The following is a 17,389-nucleotide window of genomic DNA, read 5'->3' as shown; positions in this document are numbered from 1 at the left end:
TGGGCTGTTAATTTGGATTGCATCTATGGTTGTAACTTATCCGCATTTTTTACATAATGAAACTTTTTTATTTGATCCTTATTCTTTTTTTGAAAGCCAATAAACTTATATTGCATTAGCCATTCCAGGCTCAAGAAAAGAAGGAGGAATATCCCTCCAAAGAGAACATGACAAAGAGGCAGTTACATGCTTAGCCATAACATGGGCAGCCTGTAAATCATCCCTACGAACATGAATTACTGTTGATCTAGTCATAGACGATAACAAACGATTGCAAGCTAGTAAAACATAACCAAAATAAGTACGAAACGAACTTGCATGTTTAAGACTAGAAACTAAAACAAGACTATCGGAGCACACTGAAATCCTTGAGTAGCCATTATCCCTTAGCCATGATAAAGCCTCACACAAAGCCATTGCTTCCGCCAAGAGGGGGTCATATGGGCAAATAAGAGGACCATTCCCTGCCGCCACAAAGGTTCCATCCATCTCCTGCACTATAAAACCATAAGCCGGTGCATGATTTGGACCGTGAAAGCCCGTATCCACACGACAAATCACACCATCATCTAATACTGAAGCCAGACCCGGGGGTACATGCGCTACACGCATGGTACTTCGATGCTGATCAGCTGTAGTCCATGAAATCCACTTCGTTGTGAACCTCCTGACCACCACACATGGCATTGGCAAACAACCATCATATCCCAAACTGCCCTGGACGGAGTTCTTTGATCCTTATTCTATATATATATATATATATATATATATATATATATATATATATATATATATATATATATATATATATATATATATATATATATATATATCTACTATACTAATAAGAGCCCAAGAGAGTTAGGCCTATAATGGGTAGAAAAAATGGCGGTCAAATTTTTTAATCAAATGAATAGCTCAGATTGATCAGATTTTAATTTTTCCTTAAGATTTCCTAATTTATCCTTAATGAATATGATTATCCGTTAACTTTTCCGTTAAATATTAACTTTTCCGTTAATTTCTGTTAGTTCACCGTTAACTTCCTCATTGATTTCAATAAGAAAGGTCTTAGGTTCGAACCCCATCCCAATCAAAGTTGGCATAATTAGTATTCTATTCTACTATTATTAAATTAAGGGAAAATGACACTTTTTGCCCCTGAGTTATATACTTATAGCACTCTTTCCCCCTCAATTATTTAGGTAAGCACATTAGCCCCCTCAATTATTCTAAAAGTGATGCTTTTTCCCCATGATATATTAAATTGACATTTATACCATTAAAGTAAACATTTTATTTATTTTACTACTCCAACAAATTATTGCGTATACGTAGGGATGACCACGGATCGGTTTGAATTGAACCGGATACTAAAGCAATCGAATTAATAGTTTTCGGTTATAATTCAAATCTAGAACCCAATATTTAAATGTCAATTTATTAAAATTATGTATCAAAAAAATTGAATCTTGAACCGTGAACCGGCGGTTCCGGATTCGATTCGCGATTTTGAACCATCTTTATTTTAAAATCTTATTTTTTATTTTAAAATAGTATAAATTCAACAATAAATGTATTTTATGTTTTCAGTTCGGAACATGAACCGTCCGATCCGGTTCACGATTTTAATAAACTCTAAATATCGAATTTCGATTCTAAATTGTAATTGGAATATTTCGGTTTGGTTGCTATAGTGTTTGTTTGGTTTGATCCAAATTATGGTCATAATTTGTTGGAGAAAAAAAATAAATTAAATATTTAGTTTAAGGGTAAATATGTCCATTTAACATTTCAGGGGAAAAAACAGCCACTTCAATAATTTAGGGGGAAAAATGTTATAGGTATATAACACAGGGGAAAAAGTGTCATTTTCCCTTAAATTAAATAATAATTTAGTAGCTACAACAAAAAATAATACATATGCATTTCTTTAATTTAGAATTATGTGTCTACAATGTCTTTATTCAAAAAAAAAAAAAAAATTATTCATTATCAATAAATTAAATAAGAGAAATAATTTCATTAGTTATATTGTATTTATTTTTCTCCAATATAAAAATTCTTTACATTCAAATTCATCAATTGATTATATTCGCTACATTGTCCCTACAGTGTCTTTATTAAAAAAAATATTCATTATCAATAAATTAATTAAGAGAAATAATTTTATTAGTTATATTGTCTTTATATTTCTCCAATGTAAAAATTCTTTACATTCAAATTCATCAATTGATTATATTCACTTCATTGTCTATTATCTTTTTTGTGCACTATTTTTTAATTAAATATAAAAGTTATAATACAAAATAATGATATATATTTATTTACCAAGTATTTTATTAATACCAATGAAAAAATTAAAAAAATACAATTAATAAAGTCAATCATATTAACTACTTAGGGATTGTTGACAAAGAGAGTATTCAAATCACACAACAAATTAAAGTGAGAACTACCTCGCAATGTCCTTGTTTGACAATCAGGAGTTAGCGGTTAGCGCTAGCGGATTATATTAGCGAATTTGACCAGCGAATTATATCAACAGTTGGTAAAAAGATATTTAAAAAATTAGCTGTTTAGATTAACATGTAAAATGACCTAAGGGTATATAATAATAATAATAATAATAATAATAATAATAATAATAATAATAATAATAATAATAATAATAATAATAATAATAATAATTGTTTTTAAAAAATATAATTAAGCCAACCATATTAAATATTTGGGAAATTTATTGACAAAAAAAAAGTATTCAAATCACACAACAAATTGAAGTGAGAAACTATCTCGCAATATCTTTGTTTGACAATCAGCAGTTAGCTCTTCTTAGTATATATTTAATATTGTATGCCCTAATTTTTATTTGCTCTCCCTTATATCCCTTATTTGGTTTCAACCATACCTATACAATTATTTTATTGACAATTATAATCAATCTTGACTATATTATCTTGCATTTGTAAACTTAAAATTGCCTATTTAAATACGCAAATTTAACATTCAATTATCTATGCATGAACAATTCCAATATAATCTTGTTTTGATATACTTTAAAGTATTTATTTAAAAAAAAAAACATTGGGCATTATTCCAATCGCGCAATGCGCGTAAAAACACTAGTATATATATATATGATCATAAGATCGATTCCATCCTAATCATCCAATGAATGAAAATGAATGATTAAGATTATATTAAACCCTAATTAAATTAGGATAAATTTAATAAGGGTGATATAGTAATTTTATTATCTTCTATATTAATGAGATAATATTGCCAGCCAAATCTCTCCTATTTTAAAGGAATTATTCTATATGTAGGGTAGGTATCCAAAAAATCAACAAATTGATTTCGAACACAAAAAAGAACGGCAAGTATAACACAGTGAAATGCACATACCAGTTTGCGTTATTGCACATATTAAGGCTAGGTCAAATGCATATATAATAAATCATCCAGTAACTTGCACAAGCTAACTACAGTCCAACACTTACACATTTTCCTAATATTTGCATGATAAAATGGAAAAGATAATTAGATATTAGATGACAATGTGTAGTTGAGTGTGTATTTTGTTTTAAATATAGTTTTAATAAACTTAAGTTAAGAAAGAGAACCAGGACTTTGTGGTCTAATGGTATTTAGGTTGGACTTCCATTTGGAAGGTTGTGAGTTCGAGCCTATTTACTTTTACTTTTGCTAGTAGCATTAAAAAAAAAACGAGTTACTTTTACTTTTTACATGATCTGATGATAATTAATGTACAAATATTTGTGCATGCATTAATAAATACGGAGTATGTAGAGTTTGAGTAATAATTGATGCGAAGTTATACCACTTTACATGGAAAGTGTTGCTTTTGTAAAAAGTGTGAACATATCTATACCTTTCATATTGAGAAATCAAAGACTGCGATCTTTTTATTACTAAACTTTCAAGTTTGTAATAATTATAAAATTAATCTTGCTTTTAAAAGTTTTCAATAATTATAAAACTGATAACATTATTTTTTACTAAAATTCTCAACCATTAATAAATCCTAATGGACAGTTGAGATCAGTCCTCATTTTTTACAAATGACCATGTTCTCATTTGATCCAACTTGAGATCAGGTGAAAAGAGCCACTCAGATAAAACTTGCAGACAAATTTGAGACGTTGATTTGTCTAAATCAACAGCTTTAAAAAAAAAAGAACGTTTTTTTCACACGTAATATAACCTTGTGCACTTGTAATGTAAAATTTATGCACTTTAAAGTTAAAAAACTTTACCAATATGTCAACACATTTTTTTTTTTAACTTATATTACTCTACTATGCACTTGTAATATAAAATTTGTGCACATGTAGTGCACAACTTGTGCATTTCAACAATTCAACCAAGGACTTTGTAGTCCAATGGTATCACATTGCTTTTCTATGTGGGAGGTGATATGTTTGAGCCTTAGTAGAGGCATTTGATGTAATTAGGTATCCTCTTTCTTATAAAAATAATTACTCTTAGGGTCTGAAAGTAAATTACAAGTAGGAGAAGTTTGGTTTTCATATACCTTACATACCTAAATCTCTAAGACTCACAACTTCACAAGTCCTAAACGAGTTTGTCAAATTTAAGAAATTCATTTTTTTTTTTTTTGCATTAAATACTCATAGACATATGAACTGCGAAATCCTTTTTTTTTTTTTCGAATTACTCCTAAAACTGCGAATATAAAATTTGATTTGCAGGTCCGGGAGTAATTCTGGGTGTAATTCGTACAAGAAAGAGGAATTTCGCACTTCACAAGTAGACAGTAAAGAGAGATCAATATTGACATTACTGAATTGTCCCTTTATTTAACACCAATTTGACGGAATAACAAATGGAGGACTAAATTGAGCGAAACACAAAAGTCTGGAACGATATTAGGTCACCAAAGTTGTTTAGGACGAAATTGAGAATAACCACTATAGTCGAGGACGATTTTGGGTATTAACTCAATAAAAAAATATAATATTAATCATGGATAAATTATTTTATTGTTACTTATGAGAAAAAAGGTAATAAGTATGAGAAAAACGTGATTTTTTAATGAAAAATATAATACTTTTTGACAATGAAATTTTTATAAATAGACAATGATATAAACTAACAAGAATAGACAATGAAATTTTTATAAATATCATCAAATTTACAAAAATAAAAATAAAATTTCCATCATTCAATTTTTTTGAAACATATTATTCATTTTATTTATAATAACAGAAATGATATATTTTCAACGTTGTAGATCAATTACCTTATTGCGGCATTGAATCCAATACCCACCATTATCGTCCATTGCAATATATTGATGCTGCAAAGTGACCATCTTACATTAGTATAATACTATTTGCACATAAAATTAAAAATTCTATACATAAATTTACATTGGCTTACATGATTTCACAATCATTATATTTATTGAATATTTATTAAATGATTAGTTTTTATCTTGAAATAATTTATTTATGTCACGCTATCACATATAACATTGTTTATATCATCATTGATTAATACCTCATTGTCATTAAAACACGGGAGGAAAAAAGAAAGCATGCTTCTAAAATGGGAAAAAGGAAAAGGGGAAAAAGAAATACACACAAAACTCACCATATAGAAGTTGCATCAACTGAAATTTCTGCATTTTTAGTGTATCCAGAAATAAGAATAAGTGCCACAAAGTACCACATTTCTAAGCTGCACAAATCCCCAAAATATTGTGATTAGGAAACCTTCAACATATTAAAAATTGTATTAAGTAACATTTAATTCTGAAAAATTATATTTTTCCCTCTAATTTTTTCTCTAAAAATTTCCCTCCATGATGTGGATATATCATGAATTGGTTTTGATCTTACATGCATCTAATTAAATACTAAACTAACTAATTAGATACTGCCATCAAGAAGGAAAATAAGGAGGGAAATTTTAAGAGGGGTGTGCATTATTACTTTCCTAGAAAACATATTAAATATAAATTATTTTTCATAATGCCGTTATAAATATGATTGAAAGAGACAATTTTGTTCAAATATCCAATTATCTAGATATAGACATATAGTAAGGATGATAATTTGTTAAAACCAAATGGTACGGTGTATAATTTATTGGCATGATCCCCTACTACATAAAACCAAAAAAATAAAATCTTGACTTGATAACCACAAGGTTACAACTTCAACTTTCAACAGGAACTGTCTATTGGTCTGCTTAGTTTGAGCTAATCGGCTCTAGGCAATCTAAATTGGTTTCTCTTTTGTAGTTCGTTATTTACCCGCTAGAGTCACAAGACGAAAATTTATCCAATATACACCTTTGGACAGTGACTAAGAATTTCCCTAAGCTCGTCACTCAGAAAAGCAAATCTCTAAATTAATATTAAACTTACCAAAACATTACTCCGGATGCAAGAGATAGGCGAACAAAGCCCCTGAGATTCTCAAAGGCCTTCAGAGAAAACCCATTCCAAGCATCAGCACAAGCCCCTGAGAAAATGTAAACTAGTTGTGCCACCATGATGAACAACCATGTGGCATTCAGCACCACCGCCGCGGCCGGCAGCCCCCAATGCAACTTGAGCATAAACAGCCAGCTAAACACCACGTGCCCAACGAAAGCCACAACCGTAATACTAGCCATCACAAAGATCTTGCTCTGTGATTGCAAGAACTTCTGAACTGGAAAAATAATCACGTAAGCGAAGAGTTCTGGGATCATCCACAATGTAAACCTCCCGGCGGCTTTCGCAATTTGTGGATTTTGGCGTAGGAGTTTGAGGATTGGGGTGGTTAAGATGTATACTGATGTCAATGGTATGACTGTGACCGCGAGAATAATCCATGACCTTTGCATGTAAATGCCAAGCATATCTAGTTTCCTTGCTCCAACCGCTTGTCCACAAAGTGTTTCTAGTGCACTTCCCATTCCATACTGCAACCAAGTTTGATATGTAATAGAAAATTAAAACTATTAAAATTGATGTATGTTAAACAAAAAATGCTTGAGTCAAATCTCATATATAAAGTTCTATTAATGATTAAGATGTACTTCAATAATCTGAAATTTTAAAATGCATTGTTAACATTAATCCAATTTGTTAGTACATGAATTTAAATATACTAATAGCTAGCTGTCCGGATGTTAGTAATACATACCAAGACCCCAAAAGCAAAGCCAGCAATAAGATTGTTCTCCACAGACACGGCTGCAAGTTGAATGTCTCCCACATGGCCCGCAAACACCTGAGTTATGGCACTAATAGAGTATTGGAAAACAAGAGTGCATATGGCTGGAGCCGCGAGATACCATAGCTTCTTTGATTCAGAATAGAATTCCCTCGAGAATTCCTTAACGTTTTTGATTTGTTGGATATCAGTTGCATCTGCATCAATTCTATTGAATGAATTGATTTGTTGGATATCACTTGCATCTGCATCAATTTGTTGGATATCAGTTGCATCTGCATCGATTTGTTGGATATCACTTGTATCAGAACTCATTTGTATTCTCTTTTGTGTTTGTGTTTTGTCAATTGACTGTGTTTGCCCTCTTTTCGCTGCAGTCACAGCAGGCCTGCTAATAATCTTTCACCAGTCTTTCACCTGCTATATATAGGACCTACTGGGAATTAGAAGATGGCGCTGCAGTACAGTCACAGCATCCACGCATTATAAGTACCCATTGGTATTCAAAAAGTTATAATTTTTATAGACACTTATATTAGAACACATTTGTAAATTTTTTTTTCTCAAATATAAATAATGAAAATTTATCTCTTAAATCCAGGCTTATAAACTTTCTCTGAATACTTTCTTTTGCCTAAACTCTATATACTTTTATTTCTTCCAATTTAAAATTTCTATCTTTACCTAAATAAGTAGATCATGGTGAGAATGTGGGATGTATAGCCAAATAGATGATAAATGATTCTGTTTTTCATTTACAAAATAATTTTTAATAGTTTTCCAATTTTTTAAAAAACTAGCAAGGAAATTGTTTCATGTTTCAAAATAAAAACTGTGCTAGTAAACATGTTTTCTATTTTCTGTTATTCAATTTTCTAGTTTTCTGGTTTTCAGAAAAATGGAGAAATTTTCCAGTTAGTAAAAAGGTCGAAAGTGTTTGTTACTTATACAAGAAAGTATGACGTTTTTGAAGAAAAATATAATATTTTTACATTTTGATTTAAAAGTATTACACTTTTTTAAAAGTATTGCAGCTCCCCTTACAATTAACAAACACTTTGTTCTTGATTAGTATTACATTTTTCAGGAGTATTACATTTTCATCTTGACCCGACCCATCTCACAGATAAGGATGATCTGTGAGATGGTCTAATTAATAAGAAAGTCACTCTATAATTTGCCATGTTAAAAGCCATTAATTGTTTTAATTCATTTTGGTTTATGAATACTTTTGCTAGCAATTTAGCATGGATGTACTAATGAATATTTAATTGCTTATATTATGAATTTGTTAATGGAAATGTGTGTGTTAGACACACATATTATATAACCCATAAAATAGGCATTGATGATAAAATCTTTTTAAATCTACTCTACTAGTAGTCTACTGTACTATATATATATACTATTAATTTACTGCTGTTGTGGTAATGTGGTCCTTGTGGAAATACTGTTAGGTGTCTGGCTGTCCATCTGTACCGCATGTTTATGCCAGGAGCTCCAGGAACGTTGAAAAACATGCCAAAGTGATGTTGGTGTAGATACAAATTAGAACCCTTCAATTCCAGACAGCATAATATTGTTGTGTTCCATCCAAATTGCATGGATTAAGCCTCCTCTTTTCACTGCACTCACAACACCACGCCTACTAATTAACCGTCTTTCCAACCAAAGAATGCAATTTTCACCTGCTATAGGAGTAACTAACTGCCAAGCCAGACATTGACCAAATCTGATAGATGCCTATAGTAGCAGTCACGGAAGGTGTCTTCCGCTACCTCGTTCTTCTCCTTCTCCGCATAAAGGCCGGGCATTCACTCTTCTTAGCAAAAAAAAAAAAAAAAAAAAAAAAAACCTTTTATATATATATATATATATATAACCCACGAGACTTTCCGTGCGAAAATAGGATTGGTGCATTTGGAGGAAGGTAAAAAAAATTTGCATTCGAATTCAAATAGATATGCAATTGATGCAATTTATGGTACAAAAAAGGGAGATTATTCAACTTAAGTGTTATTAAACCAATTACCTATACAAATCATTTGTAAATCTCACAAATTTCATTAGAAATTTAATTATATGTTTGAAAATAATGCACAAGATATAACAAATACTGCCCAGAAGTCGTGCACTTGAAGGCAAAGAAACATGCACTTGAACGCATAAAACTGTGCACTTGAAGACAAAAAATCTGCACCGAAGGAAAAAATGAGAAATTAATTATGCACTCTTAGAAAGGAAACCATGCACTTGAAGGCTACAAAACGTGCACTTGAAGGTCAAAAAATTTGCACTCAAAGGCACAAAGATGTGCACTCAAAATAGAAAATAAGTAGTGAAATAAAAGTGATGCACTCGAAGAAGAAAAATTATATGCACTTGAAGAAGGGAAATGTGCACTCGATGAAGGACAAATGTATACTCGAAAACAAAACACAAACTAACTTATTTTCTCAAAATTACAAATATGCCACCACACGTTTTTAATTAAAATCCAATTTGGGCTGTTAATTTGGATTGCATCTATGGTTGTAACTTATCCGCATTTTTTACATAATGAAACTTTTTTATTTGATCCTTATTCTTTTTTTGAAAGCCAATAAACTTATATTGCATTAGCCATTCCAGGCTCAAGAAAAGAAGGAGGAATATCCCTCCAAAGAGAACATGACAAAGAGGCAGTTACATGCTTAGCCATAACATGGGCAGCCTGTAAATCATCCCTACGAACATGAATTACTGTTGATCTAGTCATAGACGATAACAAACGATTGCAAGCTAGTAAAACATAACCAAAATAAGTACGAAACGAACTTGCATGTTTAAGACTAGAAACTAAAACAAGACTATCGGAGCACACTGAAATCCTTGAGTAGCCATTATCCCTTAGCCATGATAAAGCCTCACACAAAGCCATTGCTTCCGCCAAGAGGGGGTCATATGGGCAAATAAGAGGACCATTCCCTGCCGCCACAAAGGTTCCATCCATCTCCTGCACTATAAAACCATAAGCCGGTGCATGATTTGGACCGTGAAAGCCCGTATCCACACGACAAATCACACCATCATCTAATACTGAAGCCAGACCCGGGGGTACATGCGCTACACGCATGGTACTTCGATGCTGATCAGCTGTAGTCCATGAAATCCACTTCGTTGTGAACCTCCTGACCACCACACATGGCATTGGCAAACAACCATCATATCCCAAACTGCCCTGGACGGAGTTCTTTGATCCTTATTCTATATATATATATATATATATATATATATATATATATATATATATATATATATATATATATATATATATATATATATATATATATCTACTATACTAATAAGAGCCCAAGAGAGTTAGGCCTATAATGGGTAGAAAAAATGGCGGTCAAATTTTTTAATCAAATGAATAGCTCAGATTGATCAGATTTTAATTTTTCCTTAAGATTTCCTAATTTATCCTTAATGAATATGATTATCCGTTAACTTTTCCGTTAAATATTAACTTTTCCGTTAATTTCTGTTAGTTCACCGTTAACTTCCTCATTGATTTCAATAAGAAAGGTCTTAGGTTCGAACCCCATCCCAATCAAAGTTGGCATAATTAGTATTCTATTCTACTATTATTAAATTAAGGGAAAATGACACTTTTTGCCCCTGAGTTATATACTTATAGCACTCTTTCCCCCTCAATTATTTAGGTAAGCACATTAGCCCCCTCAATTATTCTAAAAGTGATGCTTTTTCCCCATGATATATTAAATTGACATTTATACCATTAAAGTAAACATTTTATTTATTTTACTACTCCAACAAATTATTGCGTATACGTAGGGATGACCACGGATCGGTTTGAATTGAACCGGATACTAAAGCAATCGAATTAATAGTTTTCGGTTATAATTCAAATCTAGAACCCAATATTTAAATGTCAATTTATTAAAATTATGTATCAAAAAAATTGAATCTTGAACCGTGAACCGGCGGTTCCGGATTCGATTCGCGATTTTGAACCATCTTTATTTTAAAATCTTATTTTTTATTTTAAAATAGTATAAATTCAACAATAAATGTATTTTATGTTTTCAGTTCGGAACATGAACCGTCCGATCCGGTTCACGATTTTAATAAACTCTAAATATCGAATTTCGATTCTAAATTGTAATTGGAATATTTCGGTTTGGTTGCTATAGTGTTTGTTTGGTTTGATCCAAATTATGGTCATAATTTGTTGGAGAAAAAAAATAAATTAAATATTTAGTTTAAGGGTAAATATGTCCATTTAACATTTCAGGGGAAAAAACAGCCACTTCAATAATTTAGGGGGAAAAATGTTATAGGTATATAACACAGGGGAAAAAGTGTCATTTTCCCTTAAATTAAATAATAATTTAGTAGCTACAACAAAAAATAATACATATGCATTTCTTTAATTTAGAATTATGTGTCTACAATGTCTTTATTCAAAAAAAAAAAATTATTCATTATCAATAAATTAAATAAGAGAAATAATTTCATTAGTTATATTGTATTTATTTTTCTCCAATATAAAAATTCTTTACATTCAAATTCATCAATTGATTATATTCGCTACATTGTCCCTACAGTGTCTTTATTAAAAAAAATATTCATTATCAATAAATTAATTAAGAGAAATAATTTTATTAGTTATATTGTCTTTATATTTCTCCAATGTAAAAATTCTTTACATTCAAATTCATCAATTGATTATATTCACTTCATTGTCTATTATCTTTTTTGTGCACTATTTTTTAATTAAATATAAAAGTTATAATACAAAATAATGATATATATTTATTTACCAAGTATTTTATTAATACCAATGAAAAAATTAAAAAAATACAATTAATAAAGTCAATCATATTAACTACTTAGGGATTGTTGACAAAGAGAGTATTCAAATCACACAACAAATTAAAGTGAGAACTACCTCGCAATGTCCTTGTTTGACAATCAGGAGTTAGCGGTTAGCGCTAGCGGATTATATTAGCGAATTTGACCAGCGAATTATATCAACAGTTGGTAAAAAGATATTTAAAAAATTAGCTGTTTAGATTAACATGTAAAATGACCTAAGGGTATATAATAATAATAATAATAATAATAATAATAATAATAATAATAATAATAATAATAATAATAATAATAATAATAATAATAATAATAATTGTTTTTAAAAAATATAATTAAGCCAACCATATTAAATATTTGGGAAATTTATTGACAAAAAAAAAGTATTCAAATCACACAACAAATTGAAGTGAGAAACTATCTCGCAATATCTTTGTTTGACAATCAGCAGTTAGCTCTTCTTAGTATATATTTAATATTGTATGCCCTAATTTTTATTTGCTCTCCCTTATATCCCTTATTTGGTTTCAACCATACCTATACAATTATTTTATTGACAATTATAATCAATCTTGACTATATTATCTTGCATTTGTAAACTTAAAATTGCCTATTTAAATACGCAAATTTAACATTCAATTATCTATGCATGAACAATTCCAATATAATCTTGTTTTGATATACTTTAAAGTATTTATTTAAAAAAAAAAACATTGGGCATTATTCCAATCGCGCAATGCGCGTAAAAACACTAGTATATATATATATATATATATAATATATATATATATAAATATATATATATAATATATATATATATATATATATATATATATATATATATATATATATATATATATATTATATATATATATTATATATATATATATATATATATATATATATAATATATATATATATATATATATATATATATATATATATATATATATGATCATAAGATCGATTCCATCCTAATCATCCAATGAATGAAAATGAATGATTAAGATTATATTAAACCCTAATTAAATTAGGATAAATTTAATAAGGGTGATATAGTAATTTTATTATCTTCTATATTAATGAGATAATATTGCCAGCCAAATCTCTCCTATTTTAAAGGAATTATTCTATATGTAGGGTAGGTATCCAAAAAATCAACAAATTGATTTCGAACACAAAAAAGAACGGCAAGTATAACACAGTGAAATGCACATACCAGTTTGCGTTATTGCACATATTAAGGCTAGGTCAAATGCATATATAATAAATCATCCAGTAACTTGCACAAGCTAACTACAGTCCAACACTTACACATTTTCCTAATATTTGCATGATAAAATGGAAAAGATAATTAGATATTAGATGACAATGTGTAGTTGAGTGTGTATTTTGTTTTAAATATAGTTTTAATAAACTTAAGTTAAGAAAGAGAACCAGGACTTTGTGGTCTAATGGTATTTAGGTTGGACTTCCATTTGGAAGGTTGTGAGTTCGAGCCTATTTACTTTTACTTTTGCTAGTAGCATTAAAAAAAAAACGAGTTACTTTTACTTTTTACATGATCTGATGATAATTAATGTACAAATATTTGTGCATGCATTAATAAATACGGAGTATGTAGAGTTTGAGTAATAATTGATGCGAAGTTATACCACTTTACATGGAAAGTGTTGCTTTTGTAAAAAGTGTGAACATATCTATACCTTTCATATTGAGAAATCAAAGACTGCGATCTTTTTATTACTAAACTTTCAAGTTTGTAATAATTATAAAATTAATCTTGCTTTTAAAAGTTTTCAATAATTATAAAACTGATAACATTATTTTTTACTAAAATTCTCAACCATTAATAAATCCTAATGGACAGTTGAGATCAGTCCTCATTTTTTACAAATGACCATGTTCTCATTTGATCCAACTTGAGATCAGGTGAAAAGAGCCACTCAGATAAAACTTGCAGACAAATTTGAGACGTTGATTTGTCTAAATCAACAGCTTTAAAAAAAAAAGAACGTTTTTTTCACACGTAATATAACCTTGTGCACTTGTAATGTAAAATTTATGCACTTTAAAGTTAAAAAACTTTACCAATATGTCAACACATTTTTTTTTAACTTATATTACTCTACTATGCACTTGTAATATAAAATTTGTGCACATGTAGTGCACAACTTGTGCATTTCAACAATTCAACCAAGGACTTTGTAGTCCAATGGTATCACATTGCTTTTCTATGTGGGAGGTGATATGTTTGAGCCTTAGTAGAGGCATTTGATGTAATTAGGTATCCTCTTTCTTATAAAAATAATTACTCTTAGGGTCTGAAAGTAAATTACAAGTAGGAGAAGTTTGGTTTTCATATACCTTACATACCTAAATCTCTAAGACTCACAACTTCACAAGTCCTAAACGAGTTTGTCAAATTTAAGAAATTCATTTTTTTTTTTTTGCATTAAATACGAGAAATGCATTTGGGACATGTGTTCGATACTTCGACGAATAGGAACTTCCTCTATAGTTTCATCATAGAAGAGAGTTGTGTCTGTTGAAAGTAAAAGGCCAGGACATCGACTTCGCCATCACCGTCAACTCCATTTGGAAGATTAGGGATGGCAATTCAACCCGTCCCCGACGGGGACGGGTTCGGGGAACGGGGGCGGGGATGGGGAGAATTTCCCCATCCCCACCGGGGACGGGGACGATGCCTCCGATTCCCCACCCCCCACCCCCCACCCCCCACACGTTGTTTTTTATTTTTGCATTGCAGTATCAATAGTTATGCTGTTTTCATTTTTTATTGAAATATCAGTTGTTTATGTTTTTGTTTTTCTTGGAATGTGATTCCATGGCTTGTTAATTGTGTTATTGTATAAAATTGTCAATATTTTTCTTAAAGTAACTTTTCTACCAGTTTCTTCATCCATCCTTGAAACTTTTTTTTTTCCCATTGATATTTCTCAAAAAACGGGACGGGAATTCCCCGTCCCCGAAAAATCTCCGCGGGGATGAGGATGGAGAATAATTCTCCATCTCGGCCGCGGGGATGAGGATGGAGAATAATTCTCCATCTCGGCCGGGGAACGGGGAGCTATTTCGGGGATGGGAACGGGACCCCATTTCCCGCCCCGTTACCATCCCTAGGAGAATACATCTATTGCATTGCTATAGACTGCGCCAATTTTTTTTATTTTTTTATTTTTTTTTTTTGTATACAAAGAAACCCATTTCTCATATTTCATGCGAAAAAATGTATTTGTTAAATTTGACAAATTTATTTGGAACTTGTGTTTTTTACAAAAAAATAAGACACAAGTGTCAAATAGCCCTATCTACTACTTGGAAGTGTTCAATTTCCCTCACCATCTAAAATATAATGCAATTAGACACATTTACTTTCTAAAATTGTTCAATAAGCTTTGTATGCAGGTTACCTCCAAGTTACCCATCCACATTGCTTACATGTAATTTTTAATATAATAAAAGTGTGTGATGAGGTGGTATTTACTTCCTAAATTGTTGACAGCAAGAAAACCCTAGTCCAAACCAAACAAACCAAACAGATCTTCGTAAATCTTAAAGGAGATGCACTTGTTCGATTACTCACAAATCTCTCCCTCAATATGAACAATTAAAAATAGAAAATCAGAAAAAAAAAAAAAATTGAAAATCAGAAAAAAGAAAGAAAAATTGAAAATCAGAAAGCAGATGAGGGAGCTCTGTAACAAATTATATGCAAATCTCTTCAAATTTCTTCAGTAACAAATCTCTTCAAATTTCTAAATTATATGCATACAGATGAGTACAGTAACAAAAATCTCACTTCACACTCGTCTCCTATGCTCCTCATATAACTCGACAGTTTCCATTGCTGTTTCAGGCTCCGGCGGCGAGGGAGCTATTTGCCTCTTCAATCCGTCGTCGAGCAGCGGCGGCGTCGGAGGCGAGGAATCGGAACCCTTACTCCCCAACTGCAAACGCAAATAGGTACGGCGGAATTGGCTGCTCCATCACGAATTCCTCCACAATCCGATCATCCGCACACCAAATTGAATCCTAACACGCTCCTCCGGCCTCCGCATGCTTCGCAGAGATCACCGCCGAGAGCTGCCGTGGGACGTTCAGCTTCGCGGAGTATTTGGTTCTGGCAGGGAAGGGGAGAGCGAAAAGGGGAGCGGAGAAAGTGAGGGCGGGTCGACGACGGAGATAGAGAGCGAACAGGTGTCGGGGGTGAGTTCGCCGGAATAAGGCGCGGCGAGCGTGAGGAGCGTGTCGGCGTAAATGTTGGACGAGGGGAAGTCAAGTAGAGAGTGAGGGACTTCTGGGTTTCTGCTCCTAGTAAGAGTATCTGCATTCGATTTGAAAGAGATGAAGATGAAGATGATGATGATGATGATGATGATGAACATTTATTAATAACAATTTTAATTATTTACTGTTTGGGAGCAAATTTTAATTAGTCACAATTTTTAATTATTTTAATGCCACATAATCATGCCATGTAATCTGACACCTAATCATAACCGGGCAAGTCATCGTAAACCGGAAGTAACCTGCAAAAAAAGCTTATTGAACAATTTTAAGATGTAAATGTGCCCAATTACATTATATTTTAGATGATGGGGAGAATTGAACACTTCGAAGTAATAGATGAGCTTATTTGACACTTGTGCCAAAAAAAAAAAAAAAATGCAAGTTCTAAATGAGTTTAATTTAAATTTGAGTTAATTTTCGAAATGGTCCTCCGACTATGACATTTTCTCAAATTGGTTCCTTGACTTTTAATTGCACCTAAAGTGGTCATTCGACTATTGAATTTTAAGCCAAAATGGTCATCCGTTAGCTTTGGTATATATATATATATATATATATATATATATATATATATATATATATATATATATATATATATATATATATATATATATATATATATATATATATATATATATATATATATTTATATGTACTCTGGTGCGAATAAGTGTCCAGGAGGGAATATGCGAACGAAATCTAGATCTAATGGATTAAAACAAACGCGGTGGCATTTTCGTAAATAATTGAACATCGAAGTGCAAGTAAAATCACATACAAGTGCACCTACTTTCACCTATAAGTGCATGTAATTTTGCCTTGTTAACATTCACTTCCCGCAAACATTCATGCACCTAGGTGCATCTACTTATAACTAGAGGTGCAACTACTTATAACTATTGGTGCACCTACTTTCACCTATAAGTGCCTGTAATTTTGCCTTGGTGCACCTACTTTCACCTATAAGTGCCTGTAATTTTGCCTTG

At 31.2% G+C, this 17,389-nt stretch overlaps 1 protein-coding gene across 1 annotated transcript; it reads right to left on the bottom strand.

The window, feature by feature from the left end:
* Nucleotides 1-105: 105 nt before the first annotated feature.
* Nucleotides 106-7,529, bottom strand: LOC109164754 (protein DETOXIFICATION 29-like). The gene is made up of 5 exons (XM_019313303.1): nucleotides 7,185-7,529; nucleotides 6,419-6,960; nucleotides 5,641-5,727; nucleotides 5,288-5,344; nucleotides 106-667 (listed from the first exon to the last, which is right to left on the bottom strand). The coding sequence occupies exons 1-5, from the start codon at nucleotides 7,527-7,529 to the stop codon at nucleotides 106-108; spliced, it is 1,593 nt and encodes a 530-aa protein (XP_019168848.1).
* Nucleotides 7,530-17,389: the final 9,860 nt, after the last annotated feature.

This window comes from Ipomoea nil, unplaced genomic scaffold (assembly GCF_001879475.1).
Source record: "Ipomoea nil cultivar Tokyo-kokei standard unplaced genomic scaffold, Asagao_1.1 scaffold3069, whole genome shotgun sequence".
Lineage (NCBI taxonomy): Eukaryota > Viridiplantae > Streptophyta > Magnoliopsida > Solanales > Convolvulaceae > Ipomoea > Ipomoea nil.
Note: the sequence above shows the minus strand (reverse complement) of the source record. Positions and strands in the feature narration are given on the sequence as shown.